General features: G+C 44.8%; 1 protein-coding gene across 2 annotated transcripts in view; it reads left to right on the forward strand.

Moving 5' to 3' along the window:
- FBXO21 (F-box protein 21) overlaps window positions 1-20303 on the forward strand; it is a 45297-nt gene that overhangs the window by 16318 nt on the left and 8676 nt on the right. The window contains exons 6-11 of one of the 2 annotated variants that reach the window (XM_012468993.3): window positions 83-219; window positions 1805-1941; window positions 6200-6379; window positions 7345-7477; window positions 13827-14038; window positions 16061-16218. In XM_012468993.3, coding sequence (XP_012324416.1) covers window positions 83-219; window positions 1805-1941; window positions 6200-6379; window positions 7345-7477; window positions 13827-14038; window positions 16061-16218 — 957 coding nt within the window. The remainder of the gene's footprint in view (window positions 1-82; window positions 220-1804; window positions 1942-6199; window positions 6380-7344; window positions 7478-13826; window positions 14039-16060; window positions 16219-20303) is intronic. The other variant, XM_012468994.3, reaches the window with a different exon arrangement.

Genomic DNA, 20303 nt, shown 5'->3' on the forward strand with positions numbered 1-20303 from the left:
GTATCTTCATGTTGTGAGTTGTTTGTGGCACCTGTCACAGCCTTATTTGTGCATGAGTCCCGAGTAGATCTCTCTGTTTCAGGTGAATCATCCATGATAATGGAAATAGAACTCCAGAGCCAGGTGCTGGATGCCATGAACTATGTCCTTTACGACCAACTGAAGTTCAAGGGGAATCGAATGGATTACTATAATGCCCTAAACTTATATATGCATCAGGTAAATATAGGTATAGTAACATACGGGTATAGTCATATGGGTATAGTAATGTATATTTTTTCTGTTTTTAGAGACAGGGTCTTGCTCTGTTGCTCAGGCTGGAATGCAGTGGCGTGATCATAGCTTACTCCAGCCTCAAACTCCTGGGCTCAAGCGATTCTGCAGCCTCAGCCTCCCGAGTAGCTAGGACTACATGACACCATGCCCACCTACTTTTTTTTTTTGTAGCGACAAGGTCTTGCTCTGTTGCCTAGCCTGGTCTCAAACTCCTGGCCTCAAGTGATCCTCCCACCGTGGCCTCCCAAAACACTGGGATTATAGGTGTGAGCCGTTGTGCTCATCCTATATGTGTTTCTTAAGCTTTTCTCTGATAGACCATACATTCTTGAGGGCCAGTACTATATTTTCCATCACTGAGTGCTCATTGAAACTTACTTTTCCTTCTGCTGTAAGGATGTTGTTGTAGAGTTTATCTGTTTCCTCATGAGTAGCCTCCGTATGCAAACCCCTGAGATAAATTTTTGACTAAAAATAGATATTTCTCTGACTCTGGTCAGTTTGTATCTCTTGAACACTAAACTGTGAAACCAATCAGTCTCCTCTTTTTGCACTGGCCTCTAGCCAGTTGGGGGAACCTGTGACCCAGCTGTGTCAAGTTTCCATGTGTTATATTTTTTACTTGCTTTCTGCCTAGCTCCATTTTCATATTTATTTTGTTGCCCTATCTGCTACTTTCATTTTATTTTGTTATATCATACGCACTTTCCCTAGAAACAGTCTTAAATTCTTTCTGGAAGAAGGAGGACCTAAATCAGCGCTTGACCAACTTTTTCTGTAAAGGGCCAGGCAGTACATTATTTAAGCTTTGGCCAGGTGCAGTGGCTCACGGCTATAATCCCAGCACTTTGGGAGGCTGAGGTGGGCAGATCACCTGAGGTCAGGAGGTCAAGACCAGCCTGGCCAATGTGGCAAAACACCATCTCTACTAAAAATGCAAAAAAAATTAGCCAGGCGTGGTGGTGGTTGCCTGTAAGCTACTCGGGAGACTGAGGCAAGAGAATCACTTGAACCCAGGAGTCAGAGGGTGCAGTGAGCCGAGATTGTGTCATTGTACTCCAGTCTGGGCGAGACAGAGTGGGACTCCATCTCAAAAAAAAAAAAAAAATTCAGCTTTGAATGCCATGTGGTCTCTGTTGTTAACTCAAGTTCTGCCTCTGCGGTATAAAAGGAGGCACAGATAATATAAAAACAACTGTGTGGCTGTGTCCAACAAAATTGGATATACTGACATTGAAATTGGAATTTTATGTTGTTTTCATATGTCGTGGAATAGTATTAACTATTTTTTTAAACATTTAAAAACGTAAAAATTTTCTTACACAGGCTGTACAAAGATAGCTGGTGGGCTGGAATTACCATGGACCTTAGTTTACCAACCCTGACCTAAATAAGTGAAATACTCACTTAAACCTCAAAAATGAGCATCGTGCCCGATGCACAATAGGTGCCTCATGAGAATGTTTATTGAATGAATGAGAACGTTTAGCTCATCCCAGTGAAATAAAAGCATTTTTTTCTGCTTTAGGTTTTGATCCGAAGAACAGGAATCCCAATCAGCATGTCTCTGCTCTATTTGACAATTGCTCGGCAGTTGGGAGTCCCACTGGAGCCTGTCAACTTCCCAAGTCACTTCTTACTAAGGTGGTGCCAAGGCGCAGAAGGGTGAGCATCTGTAATACATGATCTGTGGTCCAGAAGTTTCAGTCCCTCTGTGCTGAAGGTGTTACCAAACAGGTTAAAAATGGGACTAGGGTGATGTTTTGTTTCCTGGCTGTATCAGTGTCAGTATTCTGGTTGTGTTATTAAACTATAACAGTGAAGATGGTACCATCAGGGGAGACTGGGAGAGGGTACTGTGGATCTTTCTGTATTTCTTGAAACTGCATATGTGAAGCTACAGTTATCTCAAAAAGTTTCATTTTAAAAAATAAGACTGACTTCAAGGTCTCTTGTGGTTCTCAGAGTCCCTTTGTTCCAAATCAGATCAGATCAAAGAGTTCTTAAAGAAATTATTTCTTTTCATTCTTCTATAAAATCTCCCCCTTTGTCCCACATGAGTGGGAAAAGAAGGGAGGGAAAGAAAGCGGGGGAGATTGAACAGGGTGGCCACGTTCCCCTTCAGGCAAGGTCAATAACATGGGAATTTTAGAGACCTGGTAGTATACTGAGTTCTGTTCTGTTCTTTTTTAAACCTAGGGCTCTGTAGGGCAGAAAGCTTCTTTTCCCTTATAGTCTAGCTTTTCTGAAAGAAATAGTTCAACAGGTAGGAATATATTTTCATTAAATCTACAATTTAGGGGAAAAGGAAAAACGTTATTTACCTATGTCCTTATGTCCTGATCTTTGAAACTATGTCTTAATGATTAACTCTGATACTCTTTAATGATCAATTGTGTGATAGTAAGTACCAGAGCTGTGAAGTCAAACTAGGTTCCAACTTTGCTTTCCTCTGAGGAAGCTTCAGTTTCTCCTTGGTAAAATGGATTAATGTTTTTAATAAAGCAGCTTGGAAGATTAAATTAAATCACCCAGTATATTATACACCCAGGTGAATTTCTGATGTGACATATCAAAAAAGTACAATTGGTCTCTGTTCCTATCTCTTAGTTTAAAAAATAAAACATTACATATTTAGTTGAAGCCTCCCAGGTACTCTTCCTCATCCCTTTCTCCCTCCTTCTCCTGAGAGCTAACCACCAGTTTGAAAATGTTTATCATTTCTTTCTTTTTTTTTTTTTTCTGAGACAGGGTCTGGCTCTGCCACCCAGGCTGGTGTGCATTGGCGCAATCTCGGTCTACTACACCCTCCATCTCCTGGGCTCAAGCCATCTTCCCACCTCAGCCTCCCTAGTAGCTGGGACCACAGGCGTGCACCACAACAACCTGGCTAATTGTTTTGTATTTTTTTTTAGTAGAGATGGGGTCTTGCCATGTTGCCCAGGCTAGTCTCAAACCCCGGAACTCAAGTGATCCGCCTGCCTCAGCCTCCCAAAGTGTTGGGATTACAGGCGTGAGCCACCCCCGCCTGGCTGTGTTTATTTCCATGCAAATGTTTATATGGACCACTCTGTTTATTTAGGTTGTCATTACTGGCCTTAAGAAGATTTTATCTTTTTCTTCATCAAGCTAACATCTGTTAGATTTGTTCTTAGATACCTTCCTTTTTTTTTGCAGTTGTAAATGGTAATTTTTAAGATTACATTTTCTAAGTATTAATGGTATACAAACATGTGGTTGATATCTAGATACAGTTTTGATCTTCAGTTCCTTGACTGAATATATCATTAGTGCCAATAATTTGACGTTTCTGGCTTTTCTCTGTGCATAATCGTAGTATCTGTGAATAGTGACAGTTTTGTTTCTTCTTTTTTTGATAACTCCTATATATTTGTTCCTTTTACTTGCATTACTCAGCTAGCTAGATCTTTTTGTACAGAGTTGAATAAAAACAAAGATAGCAGGCACCCTTGCCTTGGATATGACTTTAAATGGAATGCTTTTAAAATTTCAGAGCCAGGCACTGTGACGCACGCCTGTAGTCCCAGCTGCTTGGAAGGGTGAGGTAGGAGGATTGACTGAGCCCAGTAGTTCAAGGCCAGCTTGTTTGCCCAGCTTGGGACAGGGTCTCAGAAAAAGAAAACAAAAATTCACCATCAAGCATGATGTTGGGGGCAGTTAGGGATTATGAAACCTACCATCTAAATTCCTACTTTGCTAAGTTTTATTAATAGCTAGGCATTAGATTTTTTTTTTTTCAAAATTCTTTTTCTGTGTCTACTCATATGATACGGTTTTTCAATTTTAGTCTGTATGTTTAGAAGTAGATTTTTTTGTTATAATAGAATTTCTCTTTTTTAACTTTTAAGTTCAGGTGTACATAAGCAGGTTTGCTACATAGGTAAACTTGTGTTATGGGAATTTGTTGTACAGATTATTTCATCATTCAGGTATTAAACCTAGTTCCCATTAGTTATTTTTCCTGATCCTCTCCCTCACCCCACCCTCCAACAGGCCCCAGTGTGTGTTGTTCCCCGCTGGGTCCGTGTGTTCCCATCACTTAGTTCCCACTTACAAGTGAGAGCATGCAGTATTTGGTTTTCTGTTCCTGTGTTAGTTTGCTAAGGATGACGGCTCCAGCTCCATCCATGTCCCAGCAAAGGATATGATCTTGTTCTTTTTTGTGGCTGCATAGTATTCCATAGTGTGTATGTACCATATTTTCTTTATCCAGTTTATCACTGATGGGCATTTAGGTTGATTCCATGTCTTTCCTTTTGTGAATAGTGCTGCAGGGAACGTGTGTGTGTGTGTGTCTTTATAACAGAATGACTTATATTCCTTTGGCCATAATACCTGGTAATGGGATTGCTGGGTCAAATGGTTTAGCCATATTCAGGCCTTTGAGGAATCACCACACTCTCTTCCACAATGGTTGAACTAATTTACACTCTCACCAACAGCGTATAAGCATTCCTTTTTCTCCACAACCTCCCTAGCATCTGTTAACAAAATAGAGTTTTTCATGTTCAGCTTCCATTGTTGTGGCACATCTAACTTAGTCACATATTTGTAAAATACATTGCTGCATTTGATTTACTCATGTTTTACCCAGGACTTTTGCATTTATGATAGTTCTTAAATGATCTTGGCCTAGAAATTTGTATATTTGTCTTTAAGAAGTTCTGGCCTCATTAAAAGAATTGAAGAGTTCCTTGTTTCTAGAACATTTATATAATTTTTTTTTTGTACTTTCCTCATAGGTTTATTTCATTTTTATTTTTTTGAGATGGAAGCTCACTCTGTTGCTGAGGCTGGAGTACAGTGGTGTGATCTCAGCTCACTGCAACCTCTGCCTCCTGGGCTCAAGTGATTCTCTCGCTTCAGCCTCCCAAGTAGCTGGGATTAAAGTCATTCACCACCATGCCTGGCTAATTTTTGTATTTTTAGTAGAGATGGGGTTTTGCCATGTTGGCCAGGCTGGTCTCAAACCCCTGACCTCAGGTGATCAGCCTATCTCGGCCTCCCAAAGTGCTGGGATTACAGACATGAGCCACCATACCTGGACATATAATTCTTATATCCTTGCTAAGGGTAGATTATATGTGACTCAAGGAACGAATTCGATTGGACTTTTTTAGCAACCAAAAAAAGGAATATACTACACAATTTATAGTGGGCATGAGATCAAGATGAAACAATAGCTCATAAGAAACACAAGTATCCCTGAAACAGAGCCCCCCAAATCCCTCCATGAGTCCTTGTAGAGAGCAAGCCTGGCAGTGCAGTGAGAGCTTATATCGTGTGACCACTGCTTAGCCTTGTGCTCAGCGAGGGCCAGCCCCAGCGTCCTAGTGCAGTTCAAGTGCAGGTCTCAGAAGGCAGACCTGCAAGAGGAGCTGTGTGATCGAGGCCAGGGGCACAGCTCTCTGTGCTCTAGCACAGGGTTCCCAGCCCAAGGCTATGGTGGTCTCAGCAGGTCTCTGACCACCTCAGCATGTCAGCAGAACCGATGGCTAAATCCTTCCTGTGTGAGGTGCTGTAATTTTCATTAGATTATCCAGGGCCCATGATCCACAGATGGTTACCTGCTACTAATCTATGGAATTAAGATTGCCTTGGGCATTTCATAAATCTTTATCTTAGCTGAACTTGTACATACTCCTGGCAGTGAGTTTTAGTCTTCCTGAAGAGCGTTATTAGATGACATACATCAGTGCTGTTTTTTAAATGTCAGTGTGCTGTGGTCTTGACAGAGCAGAGTTTGCACAAAGGGGTCAGATTTTAAACTTGGACAAGACCTTGATATTGTAAGTAGAAATGTTACGGTCTCAACCTTCAGCCCATGATTTGAGCTACTTACTGTGGAGACTTAAAATAATGAGTTGTTCGGCTCTCATCTGATATTTGGCTCTTTGAATAGGGCGACCCTGGACATCTTTGACTACATCTACATAGATGCTTTTGGGAAAGGCAAGCAGCTGACTGTGAAAGAATGCGAGTACTTGATCGGCCAGCACGTGACTGCAGCACTGTATGGGGTGGTCAATGTCAAGAAGGTGTTACAGAGAATGGTGGGAAACCTGTTAAGCCTGGGGAAGCGGTAAGGTTTTCTTGGTTTTCTAGTACTTCTGCTGAGCACATGTCTTTAGAGGTTTGAATTGTGTTCGTGATGTGCCAAGTGACTTTTGTTTGAGATCTTTGCAGTAGACACTGACAAGTTCTCTTTGCAGGTACTGAAAGCATTCTTCAGTAACAATATCTTAGACTGGGAAGATTATTTTTCAAGGGCAAGATCTTCTCATATCCAAATGCTTTGCCATCTTTTAATTGATATCTTCCTATCATTAGATAAGAAAACAAAATAGGAAACTACCTTGTTTCTAAGTCCAAGGAAATTTGTCCTACAGGGAAAGTAGAAAGTTGTAGGCTGTATGTTATAGTAATAGTTTTTTGTCTAATGACAGAATTCTTCTTTCAAATGACTATTTTTTAGAGCAGTTTCAGGCTAACTACAAAACTGAGTAGAAAGTGCAGAGTTCCCATATCCTCCCTGCCCTGCACACGCACAGCTTCCCTCACTGTCAACATCTGCACTGAAGTGGTGCATACAACTACACTGACACATCATTATCACCCAGAGTCCACGGTTTCCATGAGGGTTCACTCTTGGTCTCATATATTCTGTGTGTTTGGACAAACACATAATGACATGTGTTCCCCTTTATAATATCACACAGAGTAGTTTCACTGGCCAAAAATATCCTGTATGCTCTGCCTACTCAGAATTCATTTTTAATTAGGTACAGTGTTACTGCAGTGACTGCTTAATAAAAGCGCTTATGATTTTAATTTGGTACCCATCACCAAAGTAGGGAGCAAGATTTATATTTATTGTGTATTTTTTTTCTTAAGAGCATTGTATCTCTTTGTTGAACAGAGAAGAAATATCAGAATCAGAAAACATTTGGGATTTGTGTCAATTATATGTAAATCCTGGGCCTCAGAAAAAAAGTCTTTGCTGAAGAAACAAACAGGATAAGACAAAGATTATTTTTCCTCTGCTAGGGAAGGCATCGACCAGTCGTACCAGCTCCTGCGAGACTCACTGGATCTCTATCTGGCAATGTACCCGGACCAGGTGCAGCTTCTCCTCCTCCAAGCCAGGCTTTACTTCCACCTGGGAATCTGGCCAGAGAAGGTAATTATTTAACTTTGATGCTTTGCCCTTGCCTTAGAAAGAGGAGTCCTAGATTGAAGGGTTCCCTGTGACAAGCTTAATCTTGGTGTTAACATGGGGAATAAACACAAATTTATTCAGTCTCCTAATCATAACCCATCAGTAGATTTTTTTTTTCATTTCTTATTCTAAGGGAAATTGATTCTACTGCCAGGAATTGCTTGTTCTCTTTGTGGTCAGCTCCTTCAACCCTAGAACCACAAAGCCTCTGTCTCTGGTACTCACCCACTGGGGCCCTAAGATCTTTTTCTCCGAGTCACCCTCACTCAGCAAGGGAAAGCAAAGCTGTAAATGGTCAACCTCCAGCCGTGCTGTTAGCAGCTAACATTGCCCATGAATAAATAAGTGCTCCTGTCAGATGCAGGAAAATTGGATCTTAGATATGTTTAAGTCCAGCCACTGGACTAGCAAAGGACTCATTTTGTCTTTGAAAACCATTGAATTTTGACACTGTTTCACCGGAATTTCCTCAGTTTTTTAATGACCGCCTCTGGGCTGTAGCACGCACTTTCAGCAAGCTGCAGTGTTGACCTCCGCGGGCTATGTGGATACAGCATATACAGGCCCGTTGTGTATAACAGTGTGCAGGAGCCAGCCGCACCTTCCCACCAATGCCTTGGCTCTTCTCTGGAAATACGTGAATAGTCCTTTTTGTTTAGAGCAGAATTTAATTGTGAGCTCTCACAGGCCATCAGCATAAACTCATCTCCCTGTGTCGTTAGAGAGGGGTACAATCTTTCCCGAAAAAGTAAATATTCTGAATGACTCTACATTGCTTATATTGAAAGTCTTACTGATTCACAACTTCGAAGATCTAAAATAGTTCTAAGAATGGATGCATCAATAGGAAAATCCCAAGCCACCTGTTTTAAGAAAAGATGTAGGCCGGGCACGGTGGCTCACACCTGTAGTCCCAGCACTTTGGGAGGCCGAGGCAGGTGGATCTCCTGAAGTCAAGAGTTCAAGACCAGCCTCACCAACATGGTGAAACCCTGTCTCTACTAAAAATATAAAAATTAGCTGGGCATAGTGGCAGGCACCTGTAATCCCAGCTACTCAGGAAACCGAGGCAAGAGAATTGCTTGAACCCAGGAGAAGGAGATTGCAGAAAAGAAAAGAAAGAAAAGATGTCATCTGTAGCCCACATAGCAAGTATCCTCCCAGAACATCTGTGTAATGTGGTAGAGGAATTTATTGGGAAAGAAAACTCTCCACCAAAATTATCAGTTACTTGTCCAAGGTGTAATCGTTTATTTTCGTTTTATTTACATGTTTTAAATTAAAAAACATTTTTTTAATAGAGACTAGGTTTCACCATGTTGCCCAGGCTGGCCTTGAACTCCATCTTGGCCTACCAAAGTGCTGGGATTACCAAAGAGTGACACCACACCCTGCCTATTTATGTATTTGTTTTATTTGGGGGTGTTTTGTTTGTTTCTTTTTGAGGTAGAGTATCACTTTGTTGCCTAGGCTGGAGTGCAGTGGCACAATCTCAGCTCACTGCAACCTCTGCCTCCCAGGTGCAAGCGATTCCCCTGCCTCAGCCTCCCGAGTAGCTGGGACTACAGGTATGCCACCACGCCTGACTAATTTTTGTATTTTTTTTTGTTTAGTAGAGATGGGGTTTCACCATATTGGCCAGGCTGTTCTCAAACCCCTGACCTCAAGCAATCTGCATTCCTTGGCCTCCCAAAGTGCTGGGATTACAGGTGTGAAACATACCTGACCCCTGCCTATTTATTTTTGATACCAGGCTATACTGCCTATTTATTTTTGATAGCCAGGAAGAGCTAAGAAACACAAGCCCCCTTGGTCACTATAGCAGTAATCCAGGGTTTTTATGGCTGTGGTGGAAATAGAGAGGGTAGGATGGTGAGATTTTAGAAGTCAGGAGTACTGACTGAATCTTGTCAGCAGCCTTATAGGGTAGATATTATTTTTATTTTTGCCTTGATGCAAATAATGAAACCGAGGCAGTGAGAAGTTAAATAACTTACCCGAGTCTCCTGCGTATGCCATGACAGCACCAGGAGTTCAGTGTGGGCAAGGTGGTACCAGGGCCCACCCCACACGGCATCCCGTGGTCTAGTGGGCCAAGGCCAGAGCATTTCTGAAGAAGCCAACAGGCAGGCACGTTCTCCTTCCTGCTCCCAGACCTACATCCTCATCATGACCCAGAGTTTTTCTTTCCCTCTTTTTCTGCCTTTCAGTGGAAAAGGTATCCCTCCAATTTTCCAAGGCAAACCCCCATCTCTTCTATTGGAAGAAAAACAAAAAGTACTCCCTGTCCGCCCTGCAGGCATTTCTCTAGGTCACTACCTTTCCTCCTCCCACAGAGCTGAAGTTCTTAGGCTGCCTCCTACTCACCAGGAATGCCAGGACCCGTTCCCATGCCTCCTCCACAGGCACTGTTCTTGCCAAGGAAGCCAGTGACCCTCTTTGACTGAACCATTCTCCTCATTGATAAATGAAGTACATACTTTTTCTTTCTGTATCTTTCCCTATCATTGCTGGCTACTCCCTTCTGGGAACACTCAGTTCCTTTCGCTCTGTGGTCTCTGGTTCTCATGCTTTTGCTAGTTCTTATCTTCCCTTCAAGGCTGAAGGATAATTTCTAGACATCTTCTACCCTGCACCTGTGCCCTAGGACAGTGCCCTTCCTCTTGCGTCAGTTACTGCCTGTCTGCTGTGGCTACCGGAGCACTGGAGCCCTGCCTGGACCCTAGGCTCCAGACCAGCATATCCACACGCCTGCTACACCCGTGCACGTGACTCAGTCTCCCAGATGGGTGAAAGTCAGCCTGCTGAGAGCAGCACTTCTGCAGCCTGAAGCAGCGCCCCGGCTTCCTGCTTGTCCTCCTTCCCTCAACTCTGAGCCCCTGTGAGCCTGCTCTGTATGCAGGCCAGAGAAATCTTAACAAAATATCAGTTATGTCCCTTCACTGCTTAAACCCCTCAGGGTGGCTGTCCTGATGCCTTTGAAGACCAGACTCTTTCTCTATGCGGCTTTTAGTTTCTGGGTGCTCTGGCCCTGCCTGCCTGACACTCCCCCACGCCAGCCGCAGCCCCTTGGTCCTCTTCTGTACCCACCACTTCGTTTGCGTGTCTGCGCTGTCTTGCTTCAGTCTTTTGTGTGTGCTTTGTCTCTGCCCAGGGTCTCTGCTCATCCTCAACTCCATTTGCTGGCTCACCTCTGCCCAGCTGTCAGCTTAGACTTCTGCCTCCTCCGAAACCCCTTCCCTGGTTCCTCTGCGCTGCCTGGTCAAGTTTTCCAGTTGTTCTGTGCTTGCCCTTCCCAGAGCTTCATCCAGTCTGTGGTAGCTGCTTCTCCGTCATCTGTCTCCATTAGAACATGTTCTTTAAGGACAGGGACCAGGTCTTGTTCCTAATTGCAGCCTTCTCCATGCTCTCAGCACAATTCCTGGCCCATCATAGGGGCTCAAAAATTTTTTCTAAGTGAATAATTGAGAAATGACTTCCAGGTGCTGTGGCTCACACCTGTGATCCTAGCACTTTGGGAGACTGAGGCAGGTGGGCCACTTGAGGCCAGGAGTTTGAGACCAGCCCAAGCAACGTGACAAAACCCAGTCTCTACCAAAATAAAATACAAAAAGTAGCCGGGTGTGGTGGCACACGCCTGTGGTGGCACATCACCTCAACTACTCAGGAGGATGAGGTGGGAGGATCGCCTGAGCCTGGGAGGTCAAGGCCAAGGCTGCAATGAGCCATGATCACGCCACTACACTCCAACCTGGATGACAGAGTGAGACTGCATCTCAAAAAAAAAAAAAAAGGTGGCGGAACTTCATTAGATAGGAATAAAGGAGAAGACTCAAAGGGGATGTTTAGAGTTTTCAACACAGGGCAGTTTGTGTCACTCTGAAAGTAGGTATTTGGAGAGCAGGCCTGTTTTGGTAGTAGAAGAAAGTGTTTTGTGTGGGGTATGTTGCATTCATCCTGACCTGAAGGCATCGAGTGCAGATGCCCAGTAGCCTTTAGCGGGAGCTCCTAGCATCAGCATCTGGTACTGAAGCCCCAAAAGTAGCAGATCCCACAGACAATGGATATCAAGAAGGTGGAGCCAAGAACTTCAGAGAACCTTAGAGGGAACCTGGAATTCAGGGACAGAGCAGGGCTCAGCAAACTACGGCCTGTGGGCCAGATTCACAAAGCCTGCTTTTGTGAATAAGTTGTATTTGTTTACTTATCTACAGCTTTTTTCAAGCTGCAGTGGCAGAGCTGAGTAGTTAAGTCAGGGACTCTGTGGCCCCCAATGCCTAAAGTATTTCTTCTCTGGCCCTTTACAGAAAAATTCTACCAGCCCCTAGGCTAGAGGAAGAAAGCAGTATAGGAAAGCATGGGTAATAGACCCCAATCCAGGATCTCTGCCCCAAAAGTTGTGATCATGTGGCATTCTAGGCCTAGAGCATTGGTGGGGACAGCGTGGTGCCCGAGTCAGCACAGTCTGCAAATATGCCAGGCCCCGAGGCACAGTGTCTTCGTTTCTGCCCTTTCCCTTCATGCTCAGCCACACATCCAGCGAAGGTGGGGGTAATTATCCTTGACCTTATCCAGTTGATGATGCCAAGTTCTGACCGTTTTACTTATCTGGTAGGGAGGTGGCTGCTAGGAGAGAAAGGGAGCTGTGTATGTGGAGCGCAGCCGAGGGACAGAAAAAGTGGCTTGTTGGAACTCTGTCGGCTCACAAGGATGGCCATTATGCAGGCACTGTCAGTAGGCACTTCTTGTTTAAGTAAAGGGTAAATTAAAAGTGCCCAGCTGGAGGTGGAGGCAGAGGGTGATTGGCTGTCTGGTGATTCTTGTTGAAACTGGGTTTGGGGTACTTAGGATTATACTGTCTTGTCCATTTTTATGTGTTTGGTACTTTGTGTAGTAGTGAATTAAAAACACTCCTACTCTTGCTCGGGTATGACACTGGTTGAGACCAAGAGTTGAACTTCATGCCCAGTGCCACAGCCTCACTCCACCTTACCACGGCCCTGTGACCCCAGGCAAGTCACTGCTCTAAGCCCGAGTCCTCTTCTGGAAGTGGCAGTGACTAAACCCTTCCACCCCTCCTTTTTTTTTTTTAACCTAATCCTCCCAATTTGAAGGTCAAGAAATAACCTTCAAATGGGAAGGATTAAGTGAAAGAAAAAACTTGATGGACTCGACACAGTGACCAGCAGAGAGTAAGTGTTCAGTAAACGTTGAGGTCCAGCAAGTCTCAGTCTGAAAGGCAAGATAATAGCGTGGTGCATAAAACTGGAGTTTTCACAATACTTTTACAGGCTCACGATGCATCAGGAAATAGGCAGGACAGTGATTACTCATGATTTGATAAGCTAAGAAAGGAATTCAGAGTTAAAAACAACAGCTAGTCTGACAGTCCTGGGCCTAGAGTCCAGGTGGCTTTATGTGCTAAGCAGGCTGTAATCCAGGACTCAGTAAATTGGAAGGAGGACTTTGTCAGAAACTCTGTGCTAGGGGCTGTCAGCATAATGAGTTCGAAGTAATTGTATGTCTGTGTCTTTTCAAACTTGCAGTTTTTTCCCAGAGAGGCACTGTGTGCAGTCGAGGCGGTAGTAGTGGAGTCAGACAGTCCTGGTACTCTGTGCTACTAGTTTAACTTTTGCATAGATGTGGTTTCTCCTGCTGCATGCTGAATACCAAATACCATGATGAGTCCAGATCACCAAAGTGACAAGCAAGATTTTAGAACTCCGACACACGTGGCTTCCTCCTTCTAGTATAGCTTCTTAAACTTAATGAATGCATTCCTCTGATCCTCGCTCTGTGACCTTTTCCATCTTTTTCAGCACTGAGGCAGTTGTAGCAAACATCCTTTTGGTCTTGATTAAAGCAGTTTAGCGTTTTTTCCCCTCTGAACTCATGAGCGGCAAGTTAAAAATCGTTTCTGTGTATTGAAAAACGTGGATTCTCACACTTCCCATGCCAACCAAGCATGTTAGACACTGTTAGAGTCCACCTAATCCAGATGTGCCCTAGGTGGGGGGCCCTCGCCTGTGTCCCTAGCACCTATCCCAGCACACTGGTTTCTAAAGAACTCCCCAGGTTCACACTAGTTAAATTGGGGTGTCGTGGGCCAGCTGCCAGTGTTATAGGCGAGCCCAGCCCTGGACATACGCAGTGCCAACTTGGTGGCGGTCTGTCAGAGAATGACCCAGAGACCTGGACCTTGGTCATCAGGGCACAGCCACCACTTCAGGTCCTTTGTTAGGTTACGTAGGTAGGCCTAAATCCCTCGCTGCAAAAAAGAAAAGGCCTAGCTGAAAATATTATCTCCTAGTCTTTTTGTCTTGTCTTGAAGGTGCTTGACATCCTCCAGCACATCCAGACCCTAGACCCGGGGCAGCACGGGGCGGTGGGCTACCTGGTGCAGCACACTCTAGAGCACATTGAGCGCAAAAAGGAGGAGGTGGGCGTGGAGGTCAAGCTGCGCTCTGATGAGAAGCACAGGGATGTCTGCTACTCCATCGGGCTCATTATGAAGCATAAGAGGTGAGTGCCCGGGATCATCCTGTACTGCGGTGTCTGTCCCAGAGGCTGCGGAGACACACACACATCTGGTGAGCCCCCAGGACACGGTGGAGGAGGAGCTGACTGGAAACAGTGACTGTGGACCTTCGATCACTTATCCCCTGAGTGCACACTGAAGGGAAGACAGAAAGCTGAATTTTTTTTTTCTTTTTGAACCATGTCTTTGACCTTTGTGTTTCTTAAGCAGCAGCTCACTTTTCTGAGAGATCTTCTAGTGTTTTTAGCGGCCTTTAGATGTTTGACCCTTCTCAGTGTGAGAAGATGGAAGTAACTTTGTAAGCCACAGGTTTTTTCTCTCATTTCCTCACTGTTCTTATCTCTTGTTATTTCATCTCAAGTCTCTTCAGATCTGATAGGCATTTGGTCTGTTTACCAGGCAGAATTAAACTGTATCCAAAGTGATTAGAGCAGTTTACATCCCACCAGCAGGCTGGGAGCCGGGAGGTCCTATTCTTCCCTAGTGCTATTGCCAGACCTTTCAAAGTGTACTTACGTGGGAAATGCCAAGTAGTGTTTCACTGTGGTTTTAATTTCTGTTTCCTGGGTTACTACTGGCTGTCCAAGTTTTATTAAAAGCCTCCTCAAACATTTATTTTTGCTTTTTTTTTTTTCCTTTGGAGACAGAGTCTGGGCCTGCTGCCTAGGCTGGAGTATAATGGTGGCGTCTCAGCTCACCTGCAACCTCTGTCTCCCAGTTCAAGGGATTCTCATGCCTCAGCCTCCCAGGTAGCTGGGACTACAGGTACACACCACCATGCCAGGCTAATTTTTTGTGTTTTTAGTAGAGACAGCGTTTCACCATGTTGGCCACTACAGGTACACACCACCATGCCAGGCTAATTTTTTGTGTTTTTAGTAGAGACAGCGTTTCACCATGTTGGTGATGAACTCCTGACCTAAAGTGATCTGCTGTCTCAGCCTCCCAAAATGCTGGGCTTACAGGCGTGAGCCACCACATTGGCCCGTTTCGTGTATTTTCTATTGAGTTATTATTAGTCTTCTCTATTGATAGGTAGTTTGTTCTTCTGTATATTAGTCTCTACATGAGGAAAAGTTGCAAATGTCTTTTCCCAGTTTTTGGCTGGTGGTTTTCATTCTTTATTGTATTTTTTTAAAGTTTTAAACGGAAAATTGCAAATTTTTATATAAGACAGAAAGGAGTATAAGGAGCCAGGTGGTGTTCCTGTCATCCAGCCTCAACAGCTGCCATGCAGGGTAGATCTTACTCTCCTCTGCACCTTCCACACCTTCCTCCCTGGGTTAATTGACGCAAGTGCCAGATGTCATTTCACCTGTAGAGATCTCAGTATGTACCTTTAAAAGGCAGGGGCGCTCTCTCCCTCTCTCTCTGTCTTTTAATATTTAACATCTTGTTATCACATCTAAGAAAACCCCAGTTACTTTACTTCATCCCGTAATCTCGTGAGAGTTCCTATTTTCCCAGTGTCCCATATTTTTAAGTGTTTGGATCAGGATTCAAATACTTTAAAATATGGGACATGGGGAAAATAGGAACTCTCACGAGATTACTGGATGAAGTAATGTTAGTCTGTTGGTTTTAATGATGTTAAATTGGTTAGTCTTTTCCTTTACGGGTTGCATTTTTAGTGCCTTGTTTTAACAAACCTTCCCTATCTTGAGTCAAGAAGGTATTTTGTATTTTAAAAGTTCTGCATTTAACAACTGAGTCTTGGTTGTACTAAGATCTGAATTTGGTTGCTGTTGTCAGGCCAGGTCCCCGTTTCTTTTTCTTTTGGATAACCAGTTGTCATCCCATCACTCTTTGTTGGAAAGTGTATTCTTTTCCAGATAAGGTGCCATGTTGATAATGAGAGGTGTTTACAAAAGGGATCAGGGCTGTCCTGAAAAATTATTCCCAGGGAGTAAAGCAGGTAGCTGAGGATGCAACTGAGAGAAGCCCGCCATCGTCTGTAGGTTGCTGGGTGGTCCGCAGGGACTGACTGTGCCTCCTGTGTTAACTAGGTATGGCTATAACTGTGTGATCTACGGCTGGGACCCTACCTGCATGATGGGACATGAGTGGATCCGGAACATGAACGTCCACAGCCTGCCTCACGGCCACCACCAGCCTTTCTATAATGTGCTGGTGGAGGATGGCTCCTGTCGATACGCAGCCCAAGGTAAGTGGCAATTCTGCTTGTGTCAGCGGCCCTCTGGCGTGTGTTCAGCGCACGTTTGAGCCCTCGGGTAGGTACTGTGGGCGTGGGCCATGGGTGCCTTCAGAGGTGGCCAACGCCCCATAGCCAGCCTCCTTTGGGCCCACAGTGGCTAAACGTGGCTTGGTCTGCGCAAGTGCAGCCCTGGCGAGGGTCCAGTCACACCCTCCCTCCCCCAAGAGCCTCCTCTTCCCCAGCCTGGACCCTATTCCAACACTGTTGCCAACCCTCATCTGATTGGCCACTGACTATGCCAGTAAATTCCTGTAAGTCCCTCGGCTCCTCCCAGACAAGGAAGGCACCGGGTGAACACTTGGGGGCCCCCCAGCGCCCCCTGGCCTTTCAAGGCTGTGGCTGCCGGTTGCGTGTCCCTGGAGATGCCCTCGTGTGGCCACCTTTGGGGACTGCAGTCCACAGTGCCGGCCCTGGGAGCACCTGAGAGCCCACAGATGTGCAGTAAGGTTAGGTAGGCGAGCAGACCACTGCCACCCCGGCTGGTGCCAGCCCAGGGCAAGGCTGAGGTAGAGACTGATGGAGCCTGTGGAAGCAGGTGAGAGACAAGAATGCCTTGAGTCTAAGTCTCCCTTTTCTTTGTTCCTGTTGAATTTCACCTCCACTTAATAGGACAAATTCATTGTTGTAGTGTATATTAACTCCATTTGAGAAACATCATCGTCATCTTTTTCTAGATGAAAAAACTGAGGCACAGGGAAGCCATTTAATTTTTAACTTACAGAACATGATTTGAAAAGCTAGGCAGCTTGACAAAGAGTCTCCTCCTTATCCATAATGCTGTGCCTGTTCATGTCTGGCTCAAAACATGAGGTTTGACCTAACTCAGTAAATCCAATAATCAAAATACAGAATGTATAAAAATCTCAGAAGTTTCTAAAAGGCTGGAAATTGCCAGGTGAGTTGGTTCACACCTGTAATGCCAGCACTTTAGGAGGGTGAGGCAGGAGATTGCTTGAGCTCAGGAGTTTGAGACCAGCCTGGGCAACACAGCAAGACCCCATCTCTACAAAAAAATTAAAAATTAGCCAAGCAGAGTAGTGTGCACATGTGGTCCCAGCTCTTCAGGAGGCTGGGTTGGGAGGATCACTTGAGCCTGGGAAGTGAAGGCTACAGTGAGCTATGATTGTGTTGCTGCACTCCAGGCTGGGTGACAGAGTGAGACCTCGTTTCAAAGTAAAAGGCTGGAAAATAATTAATATTTTCAATTCCTCGGAAACTGAAAGGGTTGCCTGGAACAGCAGCGTCAAGAGAAATCTGTTTCTTGAGACTGTAGGCCGCTCGCCCTCGCTTAGAGTGATGGGGATGGTGTAAGGGGTTTATGTACTTCCTGTGCCAGATGGAGGCACCGGCAGTGATATTATTTAACTTCTGAAGCTGTGTCACATATAAAAATTATACTATAATAACAATCTCTAAAACTCAACACATGATTTGGAAATTATTGACTGATTCACTGGGCCATTGGTACCAGCACGAATCACCTGGTACGTGCTTGATACCCTACGGCCTATGGTGTTCACAAGGATAAAGGAGCATTTTCTTCTCATCAACACTGTGGGCCAGTGTCTGTGGCTTTACCACATGGCATCATTATCCACTGTTTAGGGTAGGCTTTAAGTATTTTGGTTTTAGGGGTTGTGAATTTGTTCACTTCAATTTGAAGATTCAGAAGTTGATCTCTAATCATATCTAGGTAAACATGCAATGTAAGATTTAGTCATAAAATTGTCATTACTGAAAAAATCAATATCTGATTATCAGTTTTACCATCTCTTAAATTGAGATAAAACTAAATGATTATGGGTAATGTTAGCAAACTGCCTTCTTGAATTTAAAATTTTGAGACTTAGAAAATTCTTAGAACTTCAAAGCTGTTCCCATACTATGATAGTTCCCGTCCTCTGCCAGTGGTTCCGTCAGCACTCGGTCAGCAAGTGTTTCTCTGTGTCCTAGGCTGAGGGGTAGGTCCCCCTTGACATGCCTGATCTGTGGCTGTCTTCAGGGTCCTCCCTATCCAGGAGACTCTGCTCTGGGCCCTCATCTCCTTCCCCTTTGGGGCATCTGTGGATGTGGTAGTTGCTCCCAAAGCCATGTTTCCATTCCAGGCTCTTCCCTGGGCTCTGTACCCACCTCTGTCCCAGCCCCCAGGCATCTACACTTGGAGGGCTCTCTGGGGTCTCTCCAGTGTGCTCAGCCCCGACTCACTAAACCCATTGTTTTAGCTTGATCATTTCTGTAAAGACAGAAAAAGCATGAACTCATTGTGCTGCCCCATCACCCCTTGCGCCTGCCTGCCCCATCTTACTGAGTGATACCACGTGGGTGCTGTGCTTTGCTTCTCTCTCCTCGCCCTCCCCATACATCCGTCCAGCCAGAAACCCCACTGCTGTCTCCTCGTGTGTCTCACATTTCCATTCCGGCGGTCTCTGCTTGCCCACTTCCTCACTGGCTCCTGCCTCTGGGCCTGCCCCCAACCGGGCATTTCCCTTAGCAACAGCAAGAAGATCTTCCCAGCATGTCCCTGGACCCGGCCACTTGCTGCTTGAACTGACTGACCATCGGGAGTTTCTTATCAGCAGTGCAGAATGCTTTACCAGCCCCTAGGGACCTGGCCCTCCCCTTACCACCCCAAGGCTGTTCCCACCACCAGCATGCTCCAGCCCACTTCAGATTGTCTTCCTTGAAGTCATCATTCTTGCTCACCTTCAGGTCTTCACACGGTTAGCTACCCCTAACTGATAGGCTTCCCTGACTTACCTGCTGGTTTCCCATCATTTCCTTCTAGAAGCTCTTCTCACCCCTGCCCCTTCCCCACCTCTGAAGATCAGGTCATTTGTCCCACTCTGTACTTCGTGAAACCGTGTCCTTCCCTGTCTTTCACATCCACTATTTCCTCTTGAATACTCTGCCCCTCGCCCAGTGAGAGCTTGCGAAGTTCCTTGACTGCCAAGCTCCTGCTCACCCGGGGTGTGTCCCAGCTCCCAGTGCCATGCTACTCCCCTGGGAGATGCTCGTGTTCAGATGGGGGAGGGAATCTGTCCTGGAGAGACAGCAGTACATAGACACACAGCAGTGAGATGAGGGGGAAGTGTAGTGAATGAGACCCCCCGTTTTTTTTCCCCCAAGACACAGTTTCACTCTTGTTGCCCAGGATGGAGTACAATGGCACAGTCTCGGCTCACTGCAACCTCCACCTCCCAGGTTCGAGAATTCTGTCTCAGCCTCCCAAGTAGCTAGGATTAAAGGCACATGCCACCACACCCAGCTGATTTTTGTATTTTTAGTACAGATGGGGTTTCATCATATTGGTCAGGCTGGTCTCAAATTTCTGACCTCAGGTGATCCGCCCACCTTGGTCTCCCAAAGTGCTGGGATGACAGTCCACCATGCCCGGACTTTTTTTTTTTTTTTTTTAACAAGTTTGGAATGAAGAACATTTTCAAACACATGGAACAGTTAAAAGAATACATCAAATACCCCAGTTACCCTCCAGTCGATTGAACAGTGAATGATTCAGATATTTGCTTTATGTATAGAGATTTTAGTTTTTTGCTGCACCATTTGAAAGAATATTGCAGACATAATCTAAATACTGAATTATGTCTAAGTATAAGGACATTTCTCTGCATAACCACAATTACATTATCACACCTAACAAGTAACAATTATTTTATAATATTTAACAGTTTTCAGATTTCTCAATTGTCACAAAATAACCTTATACCCATTTTTTGCTAGTATTTTTAAAAAATCGGAATCCAACCAGAATTCATTCACTGCATTTGGTTGTTTTTTCTCTTTAATCTCTCTTATTAAAGACAGTTCCTCATTCGTCATTATTTTTTCCCCTTTTTCATATTTGAAGAATCCAGACTGGTTGTCTTGTAAATGTTTTTTGTTTGTTTTTTGAGACAGGGTCTTGCTCTGTTGCCCAGGCTGGAGCATAGTGGTGCGAACATGAGTCACTGCAGCCTTGACTTCCTGGGCTCAAGCGATCCTTCCAGCTCAGCCTCCCAAGTAGCTGGGACTACAGG

The sequence above is a fragment of the Aotus nancymaae genome, unplaced genomic scaffold, assembly GCF_030222135.1.
Source record: "Aotus nancymaae isolate 86718 unplaced genomic scaffold, 86718_ANA_hifiasm-v0.15.2.pri h1tg000021l, whole genome shotgun sequence".
NCBI lineage: Eukaryota > Metazoa > Chordata > Mammalia > Primates > Aotidae > Aotus > Aotus nancymaae.